We start from the raw sequence: 20,469 nt of genomic DNA on the forward strand, positions 1-20,469 counted from the left end.
CTCAGAAAAGCACTACAATATGTTGTTAAAGCTGTCCCTATTCAGGAACATACACACTCAACTCTCCAGATATGCTTAAGTCCCATTCGCTTCAGTGTGATTTAAGCACATGTTTAAAGTTGCAAGCACCATTCCTGAATAGGGATTATTTCCTAAATCTGACTTAAAAACCCAGTTAGGGAAACCCCCTTCTTTACAAACTTAATTTTTTTTCAAATAAAGCATTATCAAAAATACTGTCCCTTTTCTCTTGCTTTCTTCCCACTTTCTTTTTCCTTCCAGAAAGTAGAGAAATGTCACAAAAATAAAGCAAAACAAAACATAGCCCCTTTTCCCCCCAACCCACAAAGACCCCAATCATGCAAATGTGCACGTGCATTACTTTTAGTGTGGAAAAGTCCTATTGCCTTCAAAATAAGACATTTTATTAAATTTGAACTGGGTCCAGCAAGGAGAGATACCAACTCTCCATTCATCAGAAGTTCCTGGAATGTTTCTACCTGTGATCCCTTTGACCTTGATCCTGCAAAGATGTCAGCATAGGCTAAAGTGTTTGCAGGATCAGGGCCATCATTATTTTAAAAAGAGTAGACTAGAGGATTTCATAACAGAAATTAAACTTGTTTGGACAGCCCCTGTTGTTTATAATGGAATAATGGACTAAGTGCTTCCAGAATACAGATGCAATCTCCACCTCTCTACTTCTGTGTCTCAAGCTTTTGATCAAATTAAAAAAGAAACTTAGAATTTATTAGGCATGAAAATAAAAAAAATTGTGGTTTAATTATGAAAAAGTTCGGTCTTCTGGGGGGAAATGTATAATATAAAAATATACTAGGCAAGGATTATAAACATTCAAGCATAGGGTCAACAAATAGTTAAATGTTTGGCATAAGGGTCAAATTTAAATATTAAAAACTATCTTTTTGTATTATAGCCCTTCCCCCACACACATACACTTTTTCTCTGTAATTTACCTTTATTTGTAATTTGTCCTATTTGAATTCTTTGGGCAGGGGCCTGCCTATTTTGCATGTATGCTAAACATCTATTATACCTTTGTGCACTATGAGTAAGGTTAAGATTTTCTCATGGTTACTTTTAGTAAAAGTCAGGGCAATAAACAAAAATTCACAGGAGCCAGTGACCTGTCTCTGATTTTTACTAAAAATAACCGTGGAGGAGGGTTTGGAGAGGAATGACAGCTGGAGCCCCATACAGAGGGACTGGCAGCCCCAACCCCAAAGTCCTGGCCAAAGCCACGGGGCAGGGACGCCAACAGCCACAGGGAGTGGGGGGAACATACAGGCCCGGCTCCAGCTGCAGTCACAGGTTAGGAGCACACACTCCCAGCTCCAGCCATGGGTGGGGTGCACAGCTCCAGGCCCTGCTACAGCTGCTGACAGCTGAAGCCAAAGAAGTCACAGAGGTCCAGTAAAGTCACAGAATCTGTGACTTCTGTGACTGAATCTTACACTTAACTATGAGTCGGATTTTCAAAACTTACTAGGAGATTTGGACACAGATCCCATTGCAAGTGTCCTTCCCTCTTATCCCTTCCTTTTATCTCTCTCTCTCTCCCCCATATGTTTTGAAAGAGTACAGCTGAACCAGGTCACTCAAACGGCAGAGAGTATTAAAGAAGCTAAAGAAAAATGGCCTTGTGTTCATGACACATGAGAGAGTGTTGGGACACCTGTGTTCCATTCTTCGCTCTGCCATTGATTCTGTGTGAACACGGGGCAGTCACCTCAGCTCCCTGTGCCTCCATTTCTGTGCTCCCGGTGATGAAGCTACCACCACTCGTTCGGGGTGGGTTTTTTTTATCGCCAGGAGAGCTCTCCCCCCAGTGGTAAAGCGTGTCTACACTGCCCACGTCACAGTGCTGCTGTGGCCATGCTATAACATGGGTCGTGCAGATACACCCTTACATTCATTAGCATTTGTGAAGCACCTTGGGATCCTCAGGTAGGAGGAACTATAGACCTGCAAAGTAGTAGTGTTAAACTCCAGTAGGGGGACAAGTCATGTGTGTGCCATACCTTTGGCAGTGAATTGCTGTAGCAGGTTCCAGTGGCAAATAGTTACCACTTGTTGTGTATGTTGTGCCTCGGGAATACAGAATATTTAGTATTCTAACAGTATCTTGCCATCACACATTTATGTTCATTTGCAGCTTCCCACTTTGTAATGACACAGCCGTTAGAACAGAAAAACAGTTACATAGACTTAGTTCTTTTGTGTAGAGCTCAATGCAGCCTTCATATACGTGGGCACAACTCCCATTGCAGTCTATTTGGGTCATTCTTCTCAACGCCATGAAGTAACTTTAGATGGTAGCACAATTGTTTCCAAACCAGAAAGCTCAAGTTAAATCTTGGGGGGGATTCAGTACCACTCATGCCGAAACAGTGGTACGCTTGATGTATTCTGATTCTTATCTTGTCCACGCATAAATTATTCTTCAGTGTAGAACAGATCAGTATTAGGTACACATAATATTAACATACTCATGCCTGTATGCATGACTGCATCACTTGTCTAAAGGGGGGAAATCAAGTTAAGGTGGAACAAAAAGTTACTTAAAGTGAAGTTAACCTTTCAAGTCAACTAACTCGAACTTAAAAAGTCAAATGACAGGGCAAATGTCTTTTTTCCTCTTACTAAGTGGGGAATGGTTCTTGGAAGGTTTGTTTTCAGAGGATTTTCACCACCCAATTAACTGAATGGGTGACTCAGCACTATTGAGCGCGTAATGATGTCTTAGTCACAATTCTGACAGATGGCAAAATGGAAAGAATATGTTCTGTTAGCGATGGACAATTCTGCATTGTGTTGAGCTGCATGTTTGTTTGGTTACTTTCATGCAGGGAAGCAGTTTCCCATCTGGAGGAAGGGAGGTAGGGATCACCTTTTCAAATGGAAAAGTCTGCTTTCAGTTTCAAGCTGTGGACATGGATATAATTCTTTTGAGAAGAGGAGGACTTCTAATTTCAATATTGCTGTGGTTGAATTTGTGCATGTTTTGTTCCCCAAAGTGCCCATTTGTTCAGTGTAAGGTGACTGCCGCTGCTTTTTTTTTTTTTTTTTTTGGTACATTTATGAGTCATTCAAACTGGAGTTTGTTAGGAACTGAAAATTAATTGTCATCTTTTTATAGAAGTAATTCATACTTAGATTCCACTTGACTGAACTTAATGTTCTGTAATTAACTGATAATATGCTGCTAGAACTGCTACTTCATTCCCTTCCACCACAATTTCAGAAGATGTATATCAGGGCAAAACAGGTAAAGAATAGTGTTGGAGATGTTTATTAACATGATTTTTCATGCCCTTTCCCCATCAGTTGACAACTTAATCATTCAGCATCCATGAATTTCCTGCTGCTTCTATCTCTAAATATGCTCTTTTTTTCCAGGACTATCAAAAGACATAACACTTTTTATGATGGGTGCTATTCCAATCTTCCAGGAGTATGTCATATTCCAATGGCTGAACCATTTTGCACCAAAACCAGAGAGGTTAGTGGATTTCATAAGAAAAATCAAATATTTAAAAGCTGTTTGGACATGCTATAGACTGACTAAGTGGTTCCATAATCCAGGTGCAGTCTCCGCCCCTCTAGTCCTGTGTCTCAAGCATTTGACCAAATTAAAAATAAAATTAGAATTTGCTAGACATGCAAATAAAAGATTTTGTGGTTTAATGATGAAAAAGGCAGACCAAGTTCTGTCTTCCAGGGAAAAGAATGCCGATTGTGTAGTCATTCGTTTAAGAAAGCGTTTGGCAACCTGCATTTCCACAGGGACTTTCATGGGGATGAAAGGCTTCTAAATTATTAATTACCAATCCATTAAAATGACATTGTGGGCAAACAAGGGAGAGAAAATTGAGGCATGCACCCTCTTTGTACTGTGTATGTTCTGAACTAGCACAGTAGGTCCTGATCCATGGCTCGGGCTCCTCGGTGCTACTGCAATACAAATCATTAATAATAACAACATAACAGTCACAGAAGGTACCAATGTGGCACTTGTTTTTTTACACAATGTCTGAGCAGCTTTACCCATGTATAGCATGTGACATAGCAGGATGAAGGCTTGTTGTCTTCATTTGATGGAATATATGGGCCCAAAGAATTAAAGGGGTTAATACAACCCAGTCATTAAACAGTTTTAACCAAGATTCAGCGTTTGGTATAGAGAGACTTTAGCCTGCTTAGTACCATGGCAAACACACCATTAAACATCCTTTTTAAGCTTTGAGTCAAGATAAGAAGCTTGATAAGAAGGAAAAAGAATTAAAGCATTTGAAATGTAAAGTAGTTAAATAAGGCTTTTATTTTAACATTTCTTGTTTCTTTTTCCTTTAACTGGAGAGTTTGTATAAGGAAAAGCCCCCATGTTTGACAGTCTTTTAGATGGTATTAAAGATGGGAATGGTTGTCCTTTTTTTGAAGAAAAGAGAAGCTAGTTGAAATGGGCTGGAGCTGTTGTTATTGATGATGTTGTTAAAGTCCAATCCAGGTTCCTAAGAAGACAAACCAAGACAAACACACACACAGGGGAGAGAAAAAACAGCCAAGATAGAAATGCAGCTTCTGTCTCTGGTGTTGACTTTCATGTGCAACCTCGCTGCTGGAAAAACACAGTCCCAGCACATTGTCTTATTAGCCACTCTGAGACTGGGCAAACTCAGCTTTTATCTGCCTCTTTCTGTCAAAGGCTTATAGCAATGTTGTAAAATATGTAGTCTTGGCTAGCTAAGACAGATTCTTCTTAGACAGAAGGAAAAAGAAAGAAGATAGCACAGAGAGAAATAAGGCAGGGAAGGGAAAAGGATGCATTTTATGGGGGGTCTCACATCTAGGGTGACCAGACAGTCCCGATTTTGGGGGCTTTTTCTTATATTGGCACCTGTTACCCCCCACCCCCTGTCCTGATTTTTTACACTTGCTATCTGGTCACCCTACTCACATTCGAGATGGTGTTCAGGATTCAGCCGGAACTGGTGGAAGTGGTGATGTCATCTGCCTCTCTCAAGCCCTGTCTGCTCAGGACATTTCTCAGGATTAGGATGAAGAAGGTCTGGGGTCCAGGAGACAGTGCGGGTGGCAGCCATGATGGTAAAGCTTGCTAGTCAATTTTTCTCTCCCGAAGTTTCTTTCTTTAAGGACCCCAAAAGGAAGTGATGGGTGGAATAATCCATCCCCTGGTATCTGATATCCCCTAGTATGTTGGATACTAGGCCTAATGGATGGACAAAATAACTTTTGCTCATCAGCTGCTCCTGTTTACCAAGCGTGATCTTAACACAGTCCTTGAGTTACATCAGTAGGCCTTTTTATTTAGACTAATTCAGTCTTTCTCCCTTTTGTACCTTTTCCCATCAGCATTTGTGATTATAGGTTATTGTGACATCTTATGAACTTTTACTTACTTTTAAAGTTGAGCTCACAATCATGGTAAATTTGTAGGCCCAATTATTACAACAGGCTATATTTAATACTTTTAAGGATGGAGACTAATCTATTCTTATCCTTTTTAAATATTGCTGGTCTTATTGTATGTACCTTGGGATTTCTGTTATTTGGAGGAGGGTTGTGCTATTTTAACAATAGGAAATGCTGCTGTATTTTTCAGTATTGTTGTTTTAGGGAAGAGCTTGTTTATGGTTAAAAATGCCTTTTTTCAGTGGGGCCAGAATGTTCTTCCATCTGAGCAGAGGGAAAATGAAGAAGGAGATTCATGTTAAGAGTCTCTGCAGAATGCAAGTTGCATAATGGCATATACAGAGAGAGCACAGAATCACTTACAGAAATTATGGTCAGATTAGAATTCTAAAAATCTTTCAACCCACTTAGTCATCATGCTATCAGTTACCATTCCAAGGCAGACAAAACAATAGAGTGCTAAGCAGGTGACTCAGTCTATGTCCAGAGCATTTAATATATCAAGTATCAGTGCTGAGCTGTTAGCTCTTTTTACCATTTTGCATCATTGTAGGTAGATATTGTTTCTGTATAATTAACAAAAATAGTATTTCTCAGTGACTCAAGTTAGTCCTTTGCTTCTTACAGCAGCAATAATAAAAGGGAAGTTCTACACACACACAGTCATAACTGATGGAACCACATCACTGTTTCCAAAACAAAAAAATAGATAAATCATGAATCTAGGGCTCTTTGCAGTTAAATCGATAAATTATGAAGTTAAAGATAGATAATTTTATTGCAATTCAGATATTTTTCTTCAAGTTCTGATTTTATCATAATATGTTTGATCTATGTCCTGGAGCTTAGCATGTCATCAGAACCCCTCAAAAGGTGTATATTAGTATAATTCCCCTAACCCAATTGTAATAATTAAAACCATACAAAAATCCAGAACTATAAATGTGTTGTGGCTGGATGGAACAACTGGGATATGTAATTCGTAGATTTTTTTTAACAACTAAATATACAAAAAATATCAGAGAAAAATAAACTTTCCAGAATTTTTATAAACTGTAAATCCAAAAACTAAATTAAGAGAAGTTGCCCTGAAATACAGAATGAAAAAGGAATGATCCTTTTCTGTGTTATAATAAAAGGAAACTATTTTGGAATACTGTGACAGTTGATACTAGTTCAGAGATTGGAACTCACTGGAAACAATTTACAAATAGTAAAAGTGAACCGATACAGCAGGGGTGGCCAACCTGAGCCTGAGAAGGAGCCAGAATTTACCATGTACATTGCTAAAGAGCCACAGTAACACATCAGCAGCCCCGCATCAGCTCCCCCAGCTCCCAGTGCCTCCCACCCACTGGCAGGCCCACCGATCAGCATCTCCCCCTCCCTCCCCGCACCTCCTGATCAGCTGTTTCGTGGGGTCCAGGAGTCTCTGGGGTGGAAGGGAGGAGGAGCGAGGGCACTGCAGGCTCAGGGGAGGGGACAGGAAGGGGTGGAGTGGGGGCAGGGCCTGTGGCAGAGCAAGGGGTTAAGCAGTGGGCACCCCCCAGCACGTTGGAAAGTTGGCGCCTGTCGCTCCAGCCCCAGAGTCGGTGCCTGTACAAGGAGCCGCATATTAACTTCTGAGGAGCCGCATGTGGCTCCGGAGCCACAGTTTGGCCACCCCTGCGATATAATATTCCTGGTCAGGATTGCACAGACTAATGACCAACATCTAGTGTACGTCAACACATAGAGTTTAGCCACTGGCGTGGGAATTAAGAGAGAGGTATAACCCTCACATCTCCAAATCAATGCATTTCTCTCCAGATTTCCACCATGTTTCCCTCGCCCACATACTTAGACTTTTCTTAAAATTTCCCACCCTTGCCATCATCAGTTCAGCTCCACCTTTGGGAGCAATGGTGGTATTGTTCGTGAAAACTGGCCACCAGCATTTCCACTACCACATTGTTTAGACTTGTTCTGACCAGAAGTCTCACTGTAAGCAAGGCCTGGGTATCAAACACACTTGCTTCCTGTCCTCCTCACCCAGTGCTGGAAACAGAATCCCACTGGTATAATCTGGATTAGATGAGTTCAGCACCCACTACAGCAATGCAGAGCAGGCATCCAGGTATTTAGCCTCCTTTCTGACAATGGATGTTAAAACACAGTTGATCCTATCGTCATCAGTAGGACTATTTGTTTTCAGCCCTGAGAGAGGAAGCTGAAATGGGAGTGGGTTTCCTTGTTTGACACTTGTTGTCAAATTAGGCTCACATTCATAGTAAAAAGCAGGTCTGGCTAAACGATGGCTGGCGAGCCGCATGCATCTCTTTTACAGTTAAAGTGCGGTTCTTGGAGTGTCCCCTTCCCCCTGCATCCTACCTGTTCTCCACCTACCAGACTGGGGGAAGGAGTTCGGGGCTTCTGCCCTGCAGCAGGGTGGTGGGGCTAGGGAGGGGAGAGGGAGTAGGGAAGGCACCAGGGCTCGGGGCTTCAACCAGGCACCACCCTGCAAGGATGAAGCCCTGAGCCCCGGCAGGGGCCACCCCGCGGGGCAGGTTGTGAGTGTCTTGTGGGTCTCGAACTTCTGAAGATTATCGTATGCAGCTCTGAGGGTCAGTAAGTTTGGTCACCACTGGTATAAAGACAGCCTTATTGTGTGAAAGTTATTCAGGTGAGAGACAAGAGTACCCCCCAAAGAGAGAGATTTGTTCTTTACTTACTTCTCTTGTATGAGGAAATAGTTGGCTTCACGTAGGTGATTAATAATTTGCTATTTCTGTGATAATATTTTTGAAGGTTCTTATGGAGATTGCCAAGAAGCATGGGATTAAGTGCCACTCAAAGGGGACAATGATCACCATTGAGGGGCCACGTTTCAGTTCTCGGGCAGAAAGCTTGATGTTTCGCAACTGGGGGGCTGATGTTATCAACATGACCACAGTTCCCGAGGTGGTTCTTGCAAGAGAAGCCGGAATCTGCTATGCAAGTATTGCTATGGCAACAGATTATGACTGCTGGAAGGAGCATGAAGAAGCCGTGAGTGAAGCTTCTGTTTTGTTTGGTCTTGTTGTTTTAGATTATGGCAAATTATATGTAGTGCAAGTGCATAAAGTTATACAGTTCTTGATAGAAATCACAGTAGGCCCTTTTATACCAGACAAATTCTGCTCTTAATTATACCAGTTTATACCCTAATTCACTCCGTTGAAGTCATTGGAGGCATTCTGAAATAACAAAAGTGTTAGTGAGAGCAGGACTGAGTCCAATATCCCTGCTTTTTCCTTTAAAAAGTTCTCTTATCAGAATAAAACTGTTCACCTCTTATTGTGTGAATCAGGGTATGTGTATAAAGCCAGTTGTGACATCATTTTCCTGTAACTGACCTTGTCCTAAGTCTCTTGAGCTCTCCACAAAAAAACATATCCTTTTTAGTTCTTATACCTCTTTCTCATGTAATATATTCAAGAACAACCACTAACCAGCAGAATGCTTACGGTGCTTGCCAGTTGAACCTTAGTCATCACAGAAAATGGCAGCATCAACTGTAGGACTTGCAGAAATGCAGACTGTTGTATATATTAGTTAATACATGGTCAAAGCAACACTGTAAAATTGTTTGTTCTATATTTTTTATGTTTATATGAAATCTTTCCTAGCTTTTGGGTGGCATTTTGGTTTTGGCCTGAAAGCAAGTGTATTTAAAAAATAATTTATACAGAAAACTAAATAATTCCAAACTGGAAATGTGGCACTTTTTTTTTTTTTAACAGCAAGTGTCATTAAACATTGGAATCACGATGTCAAGAGATGTGGTGGATTCTCCATCACTTGTAGTCTTTAAATTGAGATTCATTGTCTTTTTAAACGAGACCATCCTGTTCAACCAATAGTTGAAAATAGAAAAATACATAGGTGAACTTCTGTGGCCTGTGTTGTGCAGGAAATCAGACAAGATGACTACAGTGGTCCCTTCTGGCCTTAAAGGATCTGTCTTGGATGACTTAGAAACAACAAATCCTGAATCTTGGCGGGGGTTACACTAGAAGTAATGGAGGAGGAGAAGGATCTTGGTTGATCATAGGATGACTATGAGCCGCCAATGTGATATGGCCGTGAAAAAAGCTAATGCGGTCTTGGGATGCATCAGGAGAGGTATTTCCAGTAGGGATAAAGAGGTTTTAGTACCGTTATACAAGGCACTGGTGAGACCTCACCTGGAATACTGTGTGCAGTTCTGGTCTCCCATGTTTAGGAAGGATGAATTCAAACTGGAACAGGTACAGAGAAGGGCTACTAGGATGATCCAAGGAATGAAAAACTTGTCTTATGAAAGGAGACTCAAGGAGCTTGGCTTGTTTAGCCTAACCAAAAGAAGGCTGAGGGGAGATATGATTGCTCTCTATAAATATATCAGAGGGATAAATACCGGAGAGGGAGAGGAATTATTTAAGTTCAGTACCAATGTGGACACAAGAACAAATGGTTATAAACTGGCCACCAGGAAATTTAGACTAGAAATTAGACGAAGGTTTCTAACCATCAGAGGAGTGAAGTTTTGGAACGGCCTTCCAAGGGAAGCAGTGGGGGCAAAAGATCGATCTGGCTTTAAGATTAAACTAGATAAATTTATGGAGGAGATGGTATGATGGGATAACATGGTTTTGGTAATTAAATATTCATGGTAAATAGGCCCAATGGCCTGTGATGGGATATTAGATGGGGTGGGATCTGAGATACCCAGGAAAGAATTTTCTGTAGTATCTGGCTGATGAATCTTGCCCATATGCTCAGGGTTTAGCTGATCGCTATATTTGGGGTCGGGAAGGAATTTTCCTCCAGGGCAGATTGGAAGAGGCCCTGGAGGTTTTTCGCCTTCCTCTGTAGCATGGGGCACGAGTCATTTGCTGGAGGATTCTCTGCTCCTTGAAGTCTTTAAACCACGATTTGAGGACTTCAGTATCACAGACATAGGTGAGAGGTTTTTTGCAGGAGTGGTGGGTGAAATTCTGTGGCCTGCGTTGTGCAGGAGGTCAGACTAGATGATCATAATGGTCCCTTCTGACCTAAATATCTATGAATCTATGAATCTAGATGACCCTTGCAGTCCCTTCTACCCCTATGATTCTAAATCTATGAAAGAAAAATCAACATTTAGGGCCAGATCTTCTATTGGATGTGTGTGCACAGCTGCCACTTAAATCATGGGGAGGGCATCAGTAGCAGAATTTTACTCTTAGTCCATTTATGAAGGTGCTGGTCAAAGCTCAATAGTTAAGTTTTTGTTTGTGGGGAGTGTTCTTTGTTTTATTGCATTTGAAGCACTGGGGGGAGGGATAGCTCAGTGGTTTGAGCATTGGCCTGCAAAACCCAGCCTTGTGAGTTCAATCCTTTAGGGGGCTATTTAGGGATCTGGGGCAAAAATTGGGGATTGGTCCTGCTTTGAGCAGGGGGTTGGACTAGGTGACCTCCTGAGGTCCCTTCCAACCCTGATATTCTATGATTCTAAGTTGGGATTCAATATCTTTGCTATCTAGGAAGAATACAGTGTAGCCTTCACAAAATTACAACACAGGTAAGGTATCTAAACAGCCTTATTGCTGTCCTGTAGTGATGCCCTGAGATAACAATACAATTATGATAAATGCAAAATGGTGTATGTAATCCCAGATTAAATGCAACTGATTTTTAAAGATGGATTTGGTTCTTTTTTTCCAGGATGATACCTTTACAAGACAGAAGGTTGTTTTGGTTCCTTAACTGTATATTTCCATACCTTTTGACATATTTGGATTTCTTTCAATTTTAACCTTAACTCTGAATTTTCTGGGTTTGCAGTGCTTGTGTTTGGGATATTTACAACACCCCTGTAGTGTATTTTACCCTACATTACTTATATGCATTCTCAACCCTACCTCCATCTTAACATAGTTTTGATCTGGAAAGAACCATGTTAGTTGCAAAATTGAATCAGTTTTCTGCAATATTGATCTGTCTGTGCACAGATGCGTCACAAAGATGCAGGCAAACAGCAGCGAGGATATGGATCCCTGAGAACTTCACTTGTTTTCTGCATTGATAGTCCCATAAAATGCATGTAATGGGATAGACACAGTCAGGATATTGTAGATTCTTCAGTTGAATTTTTGAAGACTGAAAATATTTATGTGCCTACAGTGTCCATTATTATACAGTAAGATTTCAGCCAGTGATGGCCCACTAAAATCTAACTTATACCTTCACAAAGAACATTGAAGCTTTGACTGATGCTGTGAAAATTACCTCACTGCAGCATTTTATTTAAAGCTGCCAATGTCATCCTGAGAATAGCAGTGGAAATTTTTCCTGCAGTTAAAACTTAATAGCCACTTTCTCAGGTTGTCCAAGGTTGTCTTTGTATAAAAAGTAATTTTTTACATTTTCAAACATTCTGTGGCAAGAGGTCTCACTCTACTCTGATGTGTCAGCTCAGTATTATTATAGTTACGAAGCATAAGATGGCTAGAGTAAACATAAGTCACCGTTTCCACACCAATGCCCCAGTCCTTCAGTCCTTACTCTGGTGAACAGTTTCATTGAGGTATCTTGAGTATGGACTTTGTAGAATCACTCTCCCATTGTACAATGTAACAAAAAAAGAAACTATTGAGTCTTTAAAAAGATCTCCTCTGTGGCTTGTTGTCATCTCAATTTAAAATGCATAGAGGATTTTTTGTTTTTATTCATGTGTTCTGTTCTGAGCTAAAACAGTTGGATGGGGGATGATACGTAGGGTGTTGCTTAATTAGGAGTTGAGTTTTGTGCAACATTATCTATTTTACAAACAAGTTTGAGAAAATCATTATTTTTTATTGTATTTCTAGGTTTCAGTGGATAAGGTTTTAAAGACTCTGAAAGAAAATGCAAACAAGGCAACAAGCATACTTCTTACTGCTATACCTCAAATAGGTTCCATGGACTGGACAGAAACTCTGCATAACATGAAAGTAAGCACAATATTTGAACAGGTTTTGGGGGGCACTGTGGGGAGAGGAGAAGGAAAGAAGTGCATGCTGTGTAAGTGTATGGCCCACGATACTGCCATTCAAAACACCATTTAAAAAAATGTGTGATTCAACAATGTCGCAATAAGCAAGGAAGTCACCAGGGGAGAAAGGTTCATTACAGAGTTTGACAAGCTTTATTGCAAACAGGTAGCCTCAATTTTACAACAAGTATTTCAAAAAGTAGAGGGACATCTGCAGTACATGTATTAAAGCTGTGGTACTCCTATAGCAAGGAAAAGTACAAATCTGCATGAGTCTCCATATTACAGACCTACATCTCTATTCCATGGAGAGCTCAAAATAATAGTGAGCCAAATGGAGAAGGTTAAACCCAATTGCACTTGTGAGTTTGCAAAAGGAAAGTCGTTCGGTGGGTAACACGAGGAGAACAATGTAGATGTTCAGAATTCTATTCACCCTGGCACTGCTGTGACAGTAGATGCACAAAGGGGGATTGCTAGGTTGAAAAGGAAATACCTTTTTGAAGTGTTATGGAGAGAGAATTTCAGACAACACTTTTAAAACATACAGGGTTGGCTTATGCAAATTCTGCATCTCAGCTTCATCCAGTCACTTTATACCTTTGCCTAGGGGAGAGAATCTTTGTCTCAGATGTTAAAATGTTGATCTCTTTCCTACTCCTCCCCATGCCTTCCTCATGCATAGGCACTTCCTGACTCCTCTTGACTCCCTTACTTTCTAGTGTCAGAGGAGCTGAGGGGGACAGAGGGCGGAGTGGGGCTGTGAAGGGCAGGCAGCAGAGGCAAGCCAGGTATGTGTGGCAGTCTGAAGGAATGAAGGGCTGTGTATTGGGGAAGGAGGCTGTGTTAGGGAGAGTGGTGCTGTTTAAGGGAGGGAGGCCTGGGGACAGTAAACAAGACCAGTCCGTGAATGCTGATGTCTCTGCACTTTAAGGGCTCCCTCTGTGCTCCTCCCTTAGCACTTGAAATTTGAAGTTCCAACAAAAATTATTATTTTAAAAATCTGTGTTTTCATGTGGTCCAGTTAGCAGGGTGGATTTTATTTAAATCAAATTGATTTAAATCACTAGTCAGGAAGACTCTATTTAATCGTGGTTTTCTACATAAAAGTGCATTCTTGTTGGTTGTTATAACCTTAATACATATTCTTCACAACTCAGAGAGAGATGTAGGTTTCATTTTTAGAAGGTACACACTATACATTTTTAAACAGTGATTTATTTTGAAAACTTTTCAGATTAGTTTTACAGCTATATCAGAAAATGAGTGAAAATGAGTTTAGTTATTTCATTTACCAAAGGTAATTGAAGCAGATATTTATGAAGTCACTGGGAGGTGAACTATCTCCAATTCAACATGTTAATCACTAATATTTGGAGGATATTCTTGCCCTGCTGTATTAGGAGGAAAACATCACCAGACAAACATTTAAACTGTTTTTATTTAACTAAAACAACAATGTTAAGTATTCTGGATTTTTTTCTTCAACAGCAAACATATAGTATTTTAACAAAAAAGTTATGTCCCTCCCTTCTCACATTTATCTCCAGACTTCTTCTCCTTGTCCAGAGCTATTCCACCCCCAACAATCTTCTATTCATTGAACTTTTTGAAACTTTGCACTTTTAGAGAGAGGTAAGGGATTGACTCTGTGTACACAAATTTGCAGAGGGACAATAGAGTTGAGGTCTGTTATTTCTCACCTCTATATATTTATTTATTTAAAAACATTTTTGCTGTTAACAAGCATGTTACCTCTGGAGAAACAAATCCACAGTCTGAGAACTGTAAAACTAAGCATCTCTGATGGTATCTTGTAGACTGTCCCATTCGGTAGATAGAAAGATTAACCTAAATAATCTATAGAGAAGCCTGTAGAACCCCATAAGATTGGGTCCCTAATCCATGAATTATTGGAACTCATTTACAACACTTTTCTTAAACAGTACATGAACATATTATCTCATACTATAGAATTAGAATTTATAATCCCTATTCCATGATGAAATATCTTTGAGCTATAATGTATTTTAATTAAAACTATCTTTAGATAGGTTTTTTCCTCAAAAAGCATTTTATCAAAAAAATCTGATTTAAATAAAAAAAATCATTGATTTTTATTCACCCTGCCAATTAGTGGAGGAGATGTGAGTCTTATGTTTTTGATGTATTCAAAACCACGCTGTCTCAGGCAAAACTCAAGCATGAATCCTTAAACAAGTTTAAGCTTTGAATTGACCGTAGGGTAGGTTCACATGGCTACAATACAAAACCATAAGATGGGTCCCTGGCTCACCTCTTCCCTGCTCCAGCCTTGATAAGCCCTAATATTGCTTTGTCTTTTTCTGTCTTCTGGGAGGGGAGTTTAGTTACCTGTAATGCTGTCTCCTCCTCCCAACACTTGTGTGGGAGGCCAGCTAGCTCTCTTCACCCTCCTGCAGTCTTTGGGAAGTTGTGAAGCAGGTAGAGGAGGGGGGTAGTCAGCAAAGTCAACCTTCTTCCCCCTTCCCAATTCACAGAAATCATCCTCAGGGAAATGGACTCTAAAGTTTTTGGCTTTTTGGGTTTGTTTTGTTTTAATTAAAAATGATCCAGTGACCTCTGTTTGACCCACAGATGTTTTCAAGTTCACAATCACATGTCTTGCCGTGTCACTTGGCCACCTTGGGTATGTCTACATTGCAGTTAAACATCCATGGCTGGCCTATGTCAGCTGGCTCAGGCTAGGGGACTGTTCAATTGTGGTGTAGATGTCTGGGGTCCCAGAGCCATGGAGTCTATTTCCCTAAGGATGATTTTTGTGGATTGAGATGGGGAAAGAAGATTGATTTTGGTGGTTACCCCCTTATCCCGAGTCCTGTGAGCCCGAGTCAGCTGACATGGGCCAGCCATGGGTGTCTAGTGGCAGTGTAGATGTACCCTTTGTGTACTTCAGTGTCAGTTGTGGGGTTGTCCTGTCAGTTTGTACATCAGGGTGGGGCAGTGCTGCTGGCTGGAGAGAGCTGAGGTTCCCTGTGCCCTGAGTCATGAAGCTTCAGTCCTTCCCTTGTTGATTGTGGTCAGGTCTGAGTGTTTAAGGAGTGGAGAAAACGATACTGGGAGTAGCTTTTGGAATTTGGGATGAGGGTCTTGGAAGCTGCTAATGGGGCTGGGATCAGGAATAGGGAATTGCCTGACGTGAATAATTAAGGAATTGCTGGGTTGGAGTCCTGGAAGGAAGCTAGGAGGTTTAGAAGTTGTGCCAGGCCTGTGGCACTTTGGGAAAGTGGTAGGAAAGGCTGAGGGTTAGACAGTTTGGTAGGTTTTGCTGAGGAGGACTAGGATTTTTGAAGCACTGAATGGTGGTAAATAAGATTTGGGATTGGGCTTTATTGTTTGTAGATAGGGATAGAAACAATTATGGGATGGAGTAGGGACAGAGATACACTGGGTTTATGTTATAATTGAACCATACAGTTAAAAAATCCCCTCCCCCACTTTGGAGCTAGGCAAAGCTTTCTTCCATGTAAATTCTTGTTTGCCCCCTTTAAACGTCAGCAGTTTATTTTGTGATTAAATTTGTTTTTCTGACCCTGTCCTCTCTTCCTGTTTGAACTAAAAACAAAGTGGCAGCACGTGCCAGATCCCAGCTGGTATTCTGGGGGCCTGCTACACAGGTAAAAGAACAATCACCACTTCCATGCTTCAGCAGCTGTGTGCTGATGGACTGCTGTAAAAAGCTTGCTTCCATGAACAGCAATTCTGGGAAGCATGAGACTGGGGTCAGAGCCTTTGCCCTCAGCCCCTACTGGTAACACCACATCCCCTCACCCACTCTCCTTCCCTCTGCTCATTACTGTGGGTGGGGAAACTTACTCAGGGAGGCATTTGCCTCTTTCTCCTTCCCCTGCCCCCACACCTTGCAGCTGAAGTTTGCATGGGCCAACCTCCTCCATTAGAAGTTTTTGCAGTGTTTAACAGAGATGTTGAGTGAAATGTTCTTACTCCTGTGACAAGATTTCAGCATAGCATCTTTCACCCTGCCTGTCGTCTCGTGCCTGTTCTCCTGTCTTTTGCTCTCAGATATATTTCTGATCACCCTCCCTGGTCCTCTCTTCAGTGAGAAAGAAAGTGAACCTTAGTTTGGAGGTCAGAGATATAAAAATGAGCTTTAACCGTTTCATGTGGGTGGTTTGGTTTTTTGAGGTTTTTTTTGTTTGTTTTTTTTAAATGTCAACTCATCGACAGAGACACAAGGTAGGTGAGGAAACATTGGACCAACTTCCGTTGGTGAGAGAGAGAAGCTTTTGAGCGTACACAAAGCTCTTCTTCAGCCTGACAGCTTGTCTCTCTCACCCACAGGAATTGGTCCAATAAAAGATAATACCTCACCCATTTTATTTCTCTACTATCCTGGGACCAACATGGCTACAATAACATTTCATACAGCTCATCTACAGGTCAATTTTATATATTATCGAAGTTGTATTGAGTCAAACCAAGAGTCATCCCTGCTTCAGACTCTCCCTGTATTTCATAGCCTTCATAAATGATCATTAATAATAACCTCTCTGAAGGCATAGCAGTTGTACTAATGCTGCTCCTTTAAGGAACAGATGGGATAGAATGCCTGTAGGCTTCCAGAACAGTACATGCTGATGTCATTGCATTTGTGCCACCAACCAGGAAATACCAAAAATGTTAACTAACTTGTAAGCCCAAACACAGAATCAATTGCATAAGTGATGGAAGACTCATTTGATTTGAAAACAGATCTTATGTTTGTGATACTTTAGTAACAAAGCTAAGTAAACTATGTAGAGCCCTACATAGTTTTGTTTAGCAAGTGAAAGCTCATGAATAGCCCTTTGACTGATACATGTTTAGACTTGCTCTTTATTTAGCATATCCATGAGGTAGTCTAAGTTTGTTACTATGCTATTCTATCTTGAAAGTATGTCCTCTATCTTTTGTTAGTCATTTGACTGGGGAAAACATTGGACAGAGAAAAACTCAGTCTCTTTGCTGACCAGAATTTCAACTCATGGGCTAGGTGATGATCAGTGATGGTGTTTGGACCCAACACAAAAACACAATACAGTTTAACACAGTGTGGCACAACCAGCAGTCTTGGGTTGAGAGTAGCTGAGTACTGGGATAGAAAAGAAATTTCATGTTAAGACTGCCTTCTAGAGCACATGTAGGGAAGTCTGTTCACACAAAGTGTGAGTGCCACACAGACAGACTCCAGTCCCCATACAGAGACCCACTGACTTTTGATACATTTAAAAAACAAACAAACAAAAAATCCCACAACATTTATTTGCCTAGATGTTTTAAATAATTCAAAGGCCTAATGTAGACAGGGCAAATTGTATTTTAACATGTTGGCTGATCAAGGTGGTTAGTAGGTAAGAGTTCAGGGATCTCCTTAACCAGTTAACACATGCTAAAATATAGTTTGCCCCTGTCTACAGAAGGGCTTTAAAATGTGTTTCCTAGCTAACCTTTTTTTTTTTAAATTAAATCTGAGTTTACTTGTACCCTAAGTGACATGTGTAATCACTACACTCTTGAGGCCCTGATCCAACAAAAGTGTATGTACATGAAGTAACTATATTCATGGGAATGGTCTCAATGAAGTCTATGTGCTTAAAAGTACTTGTGTGAAATGGGATTCCATGCAGGGTTTACTGCAGGATCAGGGAGTGGGGTCCAAAAGGGCCGAGCTTCTCCCATTAAACTCAGTGGAAATTGCGAGTGCTCAACATCTCTCAGACTCAGACACTCAGCTTGGCCCAGGCCAGTCCTTAAGTGTCATGAGCATTGTATTCGCTGCATACTATCTTAAGGAAAACAATAGTTTCTCATTACTTTCAATTTTCTGATGCTCAGGGGTTTTTACATAAGTTAAAGGAACATGCAAAACCCATTTTCTTTTTTAGCATTTTTGTTATTTTCAGAATTTTAGGATTAAGTTTACTTTCAGATTTCTATAAATCCAAAGGGTGTGACCAAGATGCTACTTTTTAAACAGTTAAAGTACCCAAATATGGGACTTTTCTTAACTTTAGTTTTTAAAGCTAAGTATTAATTTTAATCTAGAACTTTGTGGAGTTGATTTGTAACAATCACCAGTTAGTATGTATGGAAAATTGTAATTACAGGGTACTAGGTTCACAATTGTTGGAGGTTAAAGGATCTGTTCTCCTTGTCTCACCATCTGGTTTTTTTCAGGGCTACTGCACACATCAAGAGAATTCATACCTGTTTCTAATCTGCATGCAATCAGCATGGTTTGCTGTTGAGAATGCTTTAAAATGTAAAGGGTGTGTGTGTGTGTGTGTGTTGGGATAGGGTATATTCAACTGTTTTGATTTTGTATTTCAGTGTACTGTGCAGTGCTCAGTCATGTTACCAAAACATTAAAAGCATGGATGGGCTCTGAAGTTTGGATGCTCAGAAGAAAGGAGAGGATCAGTCTTGAACATCTAACAGTTACAATGTTTTGGGAATTTGATGTTTAGCATGAAAGAATACAGTAAACGTTGCACTGGTCTATTTCTTGTCTGCTAGTAAAGTATCATGCTAAAGACTGTTGAAGAACTTACCAATAGCCTTGGAATTTATTGACTGTGTGACTTGGTAGGGCAATGGGATAAGCATTCCATAACAAATTATCCTATTTAAGATCCTAGAACTTCTGTTCTTGTTTACAAACTTCAGATGAGAAAGTGCTTCATTCATCCTTTGCTCAATAATAGCTGTTCATTCATGGCCTGGAAGAAGGCAAGAGAAGAGGAGGGTTTAGATTGTGTACTCTTATTGATCAGTTTAAAAAAATAAAGACTTCAGAAAGTTAAAACGACAGAGCTATTAGCTGCTTTGCTATCTCCTTTTTCTGAGAGCAAACTATCTTTTATCACAGAAATATAACTGAAGGACTATAGGTTACTTAAGAAAATACACTGCAATATTTTTATATTTTTTTATATATGTTACCTGTATTGATTTTCACTGTTCACTTATGAAAAAAATTGCTTTCTGTGGGTTTGTGACTTGGACATCTTAAGCCCAAATTTTAAAAGCATGTCCACTTTTACTGCCATACTGTTTCCCCATAAGTAACTGTGCCAGCTGTTTTGCAGCAGCAATAATTTGGAGTTCAAATGTCACCATTTTAAATGTTTACTTGATTGCATGAGTAAATCAGGAGACAAACATCCAGATTTGTGTCTGCAGTTGATTGCAGGCACATATATTTACAGGTACTTAAATATTCCTGCAAAATTGGAGTCTGGATTTCAATCTCTTTAAAAAATTAGACTCATGAAACTTTATGAACTTATGTTTCTCAATTTTAGCTTGAGCTGCTTGAGTTTCGGAAGGAATGATGTCCATCAAGGATCTGATCCAGGGCCCACTGCAGTCACTGGAAAGACTTCCATTGTCTTCATTGGAGTTGTCTCAGGCCCTAATTAACTAAAACTGAAGTGACAAATTTAGAACAACATTTTGGCCTGATGCCACTGTCTGTTCTGTACACCAGGGGTAGCATTTTCTGTTACATTTGTCTACAGAATTCTTTTTCTTTAGTTTTATTCTGATTTACAGCTATGTTAGTGATGAATGTATCTGCTGTTGATTGTATCCCATGTATATATTCATGCACTCTACATCTTCTACTGCATATGCAGAATGAATACAGTTTGCCTTCAAGAAAATAATCTGCTGCTGCTTGTCTAATAAATAAACCAAATGTAACCTCCTGCTTCTATAAATTGTGTGGGAATGGCTTTGTTTTCTTTCTGGACATTATTCAGATAACTGAGTTTAGCCATTTGAATTCAAAAATACTGGATCAGCATGGAATTAGTCTATACGGTAATTCACTAACACTGTATTAATGGGAGTTGAAGATCTGGGAGTGTATTGTACTACTTTTGTGTACACCTATGCAAAACCTTGCATAGTTAAGCAGAAGAGTACATGAGTTTAGATCTTAAGGACATATACATGAG

At 40.2% G+C, this 20,469-nt stretch overlaps 1 protein-coding gene across 1 annotated transcript in view; it reads left to right on the forward strand.

The window, feature by feature from the left end:
• MTAP (methylthioadenosine phosphorylase) overlaps positions 1–20,229 on the forward strand; it is a 55,454-nt gene extending 35,225 nt beyond the window's left edge. The window contains exons 5-8 of the mRNA XM_073345512.1: positions 3,421–3,523; positions 8,242–8,481; positions 12,306–12,428; positions 18,839–20,229. Coding sequence (XP_073201613.1) covers positions 3,421–3,523; positions 8,242–8,481; positions 12,306–12,428; positions 18,839–18,877 — 505 coding nt within the window. The 3' untranslated portion in view covers positions 18,878–20,229. The remainder of the gene's footprint in view (positions 1–3,420; positions 3,524–8,241; positions 8,482–12,305; positions 12,429–18,838) is intronic.
• Positions 20,230–20,469: the final 240 nt, after the last annotated feature.

This window comes from Lepidochelys kempii, chromosome 5 (assembly GCF_965140265.1).
Source record: "Lepidochelys kempii isolate rLepKem1 chromosome 5, rLepKem1.hap2, whole genome shotgun sequence".
Taxonomy (NCBI): Eukaryota; Metazoa; Chordata; order Testudines; family Cheloniidae; genus Lepidochelys; species Lepidochelys kempii.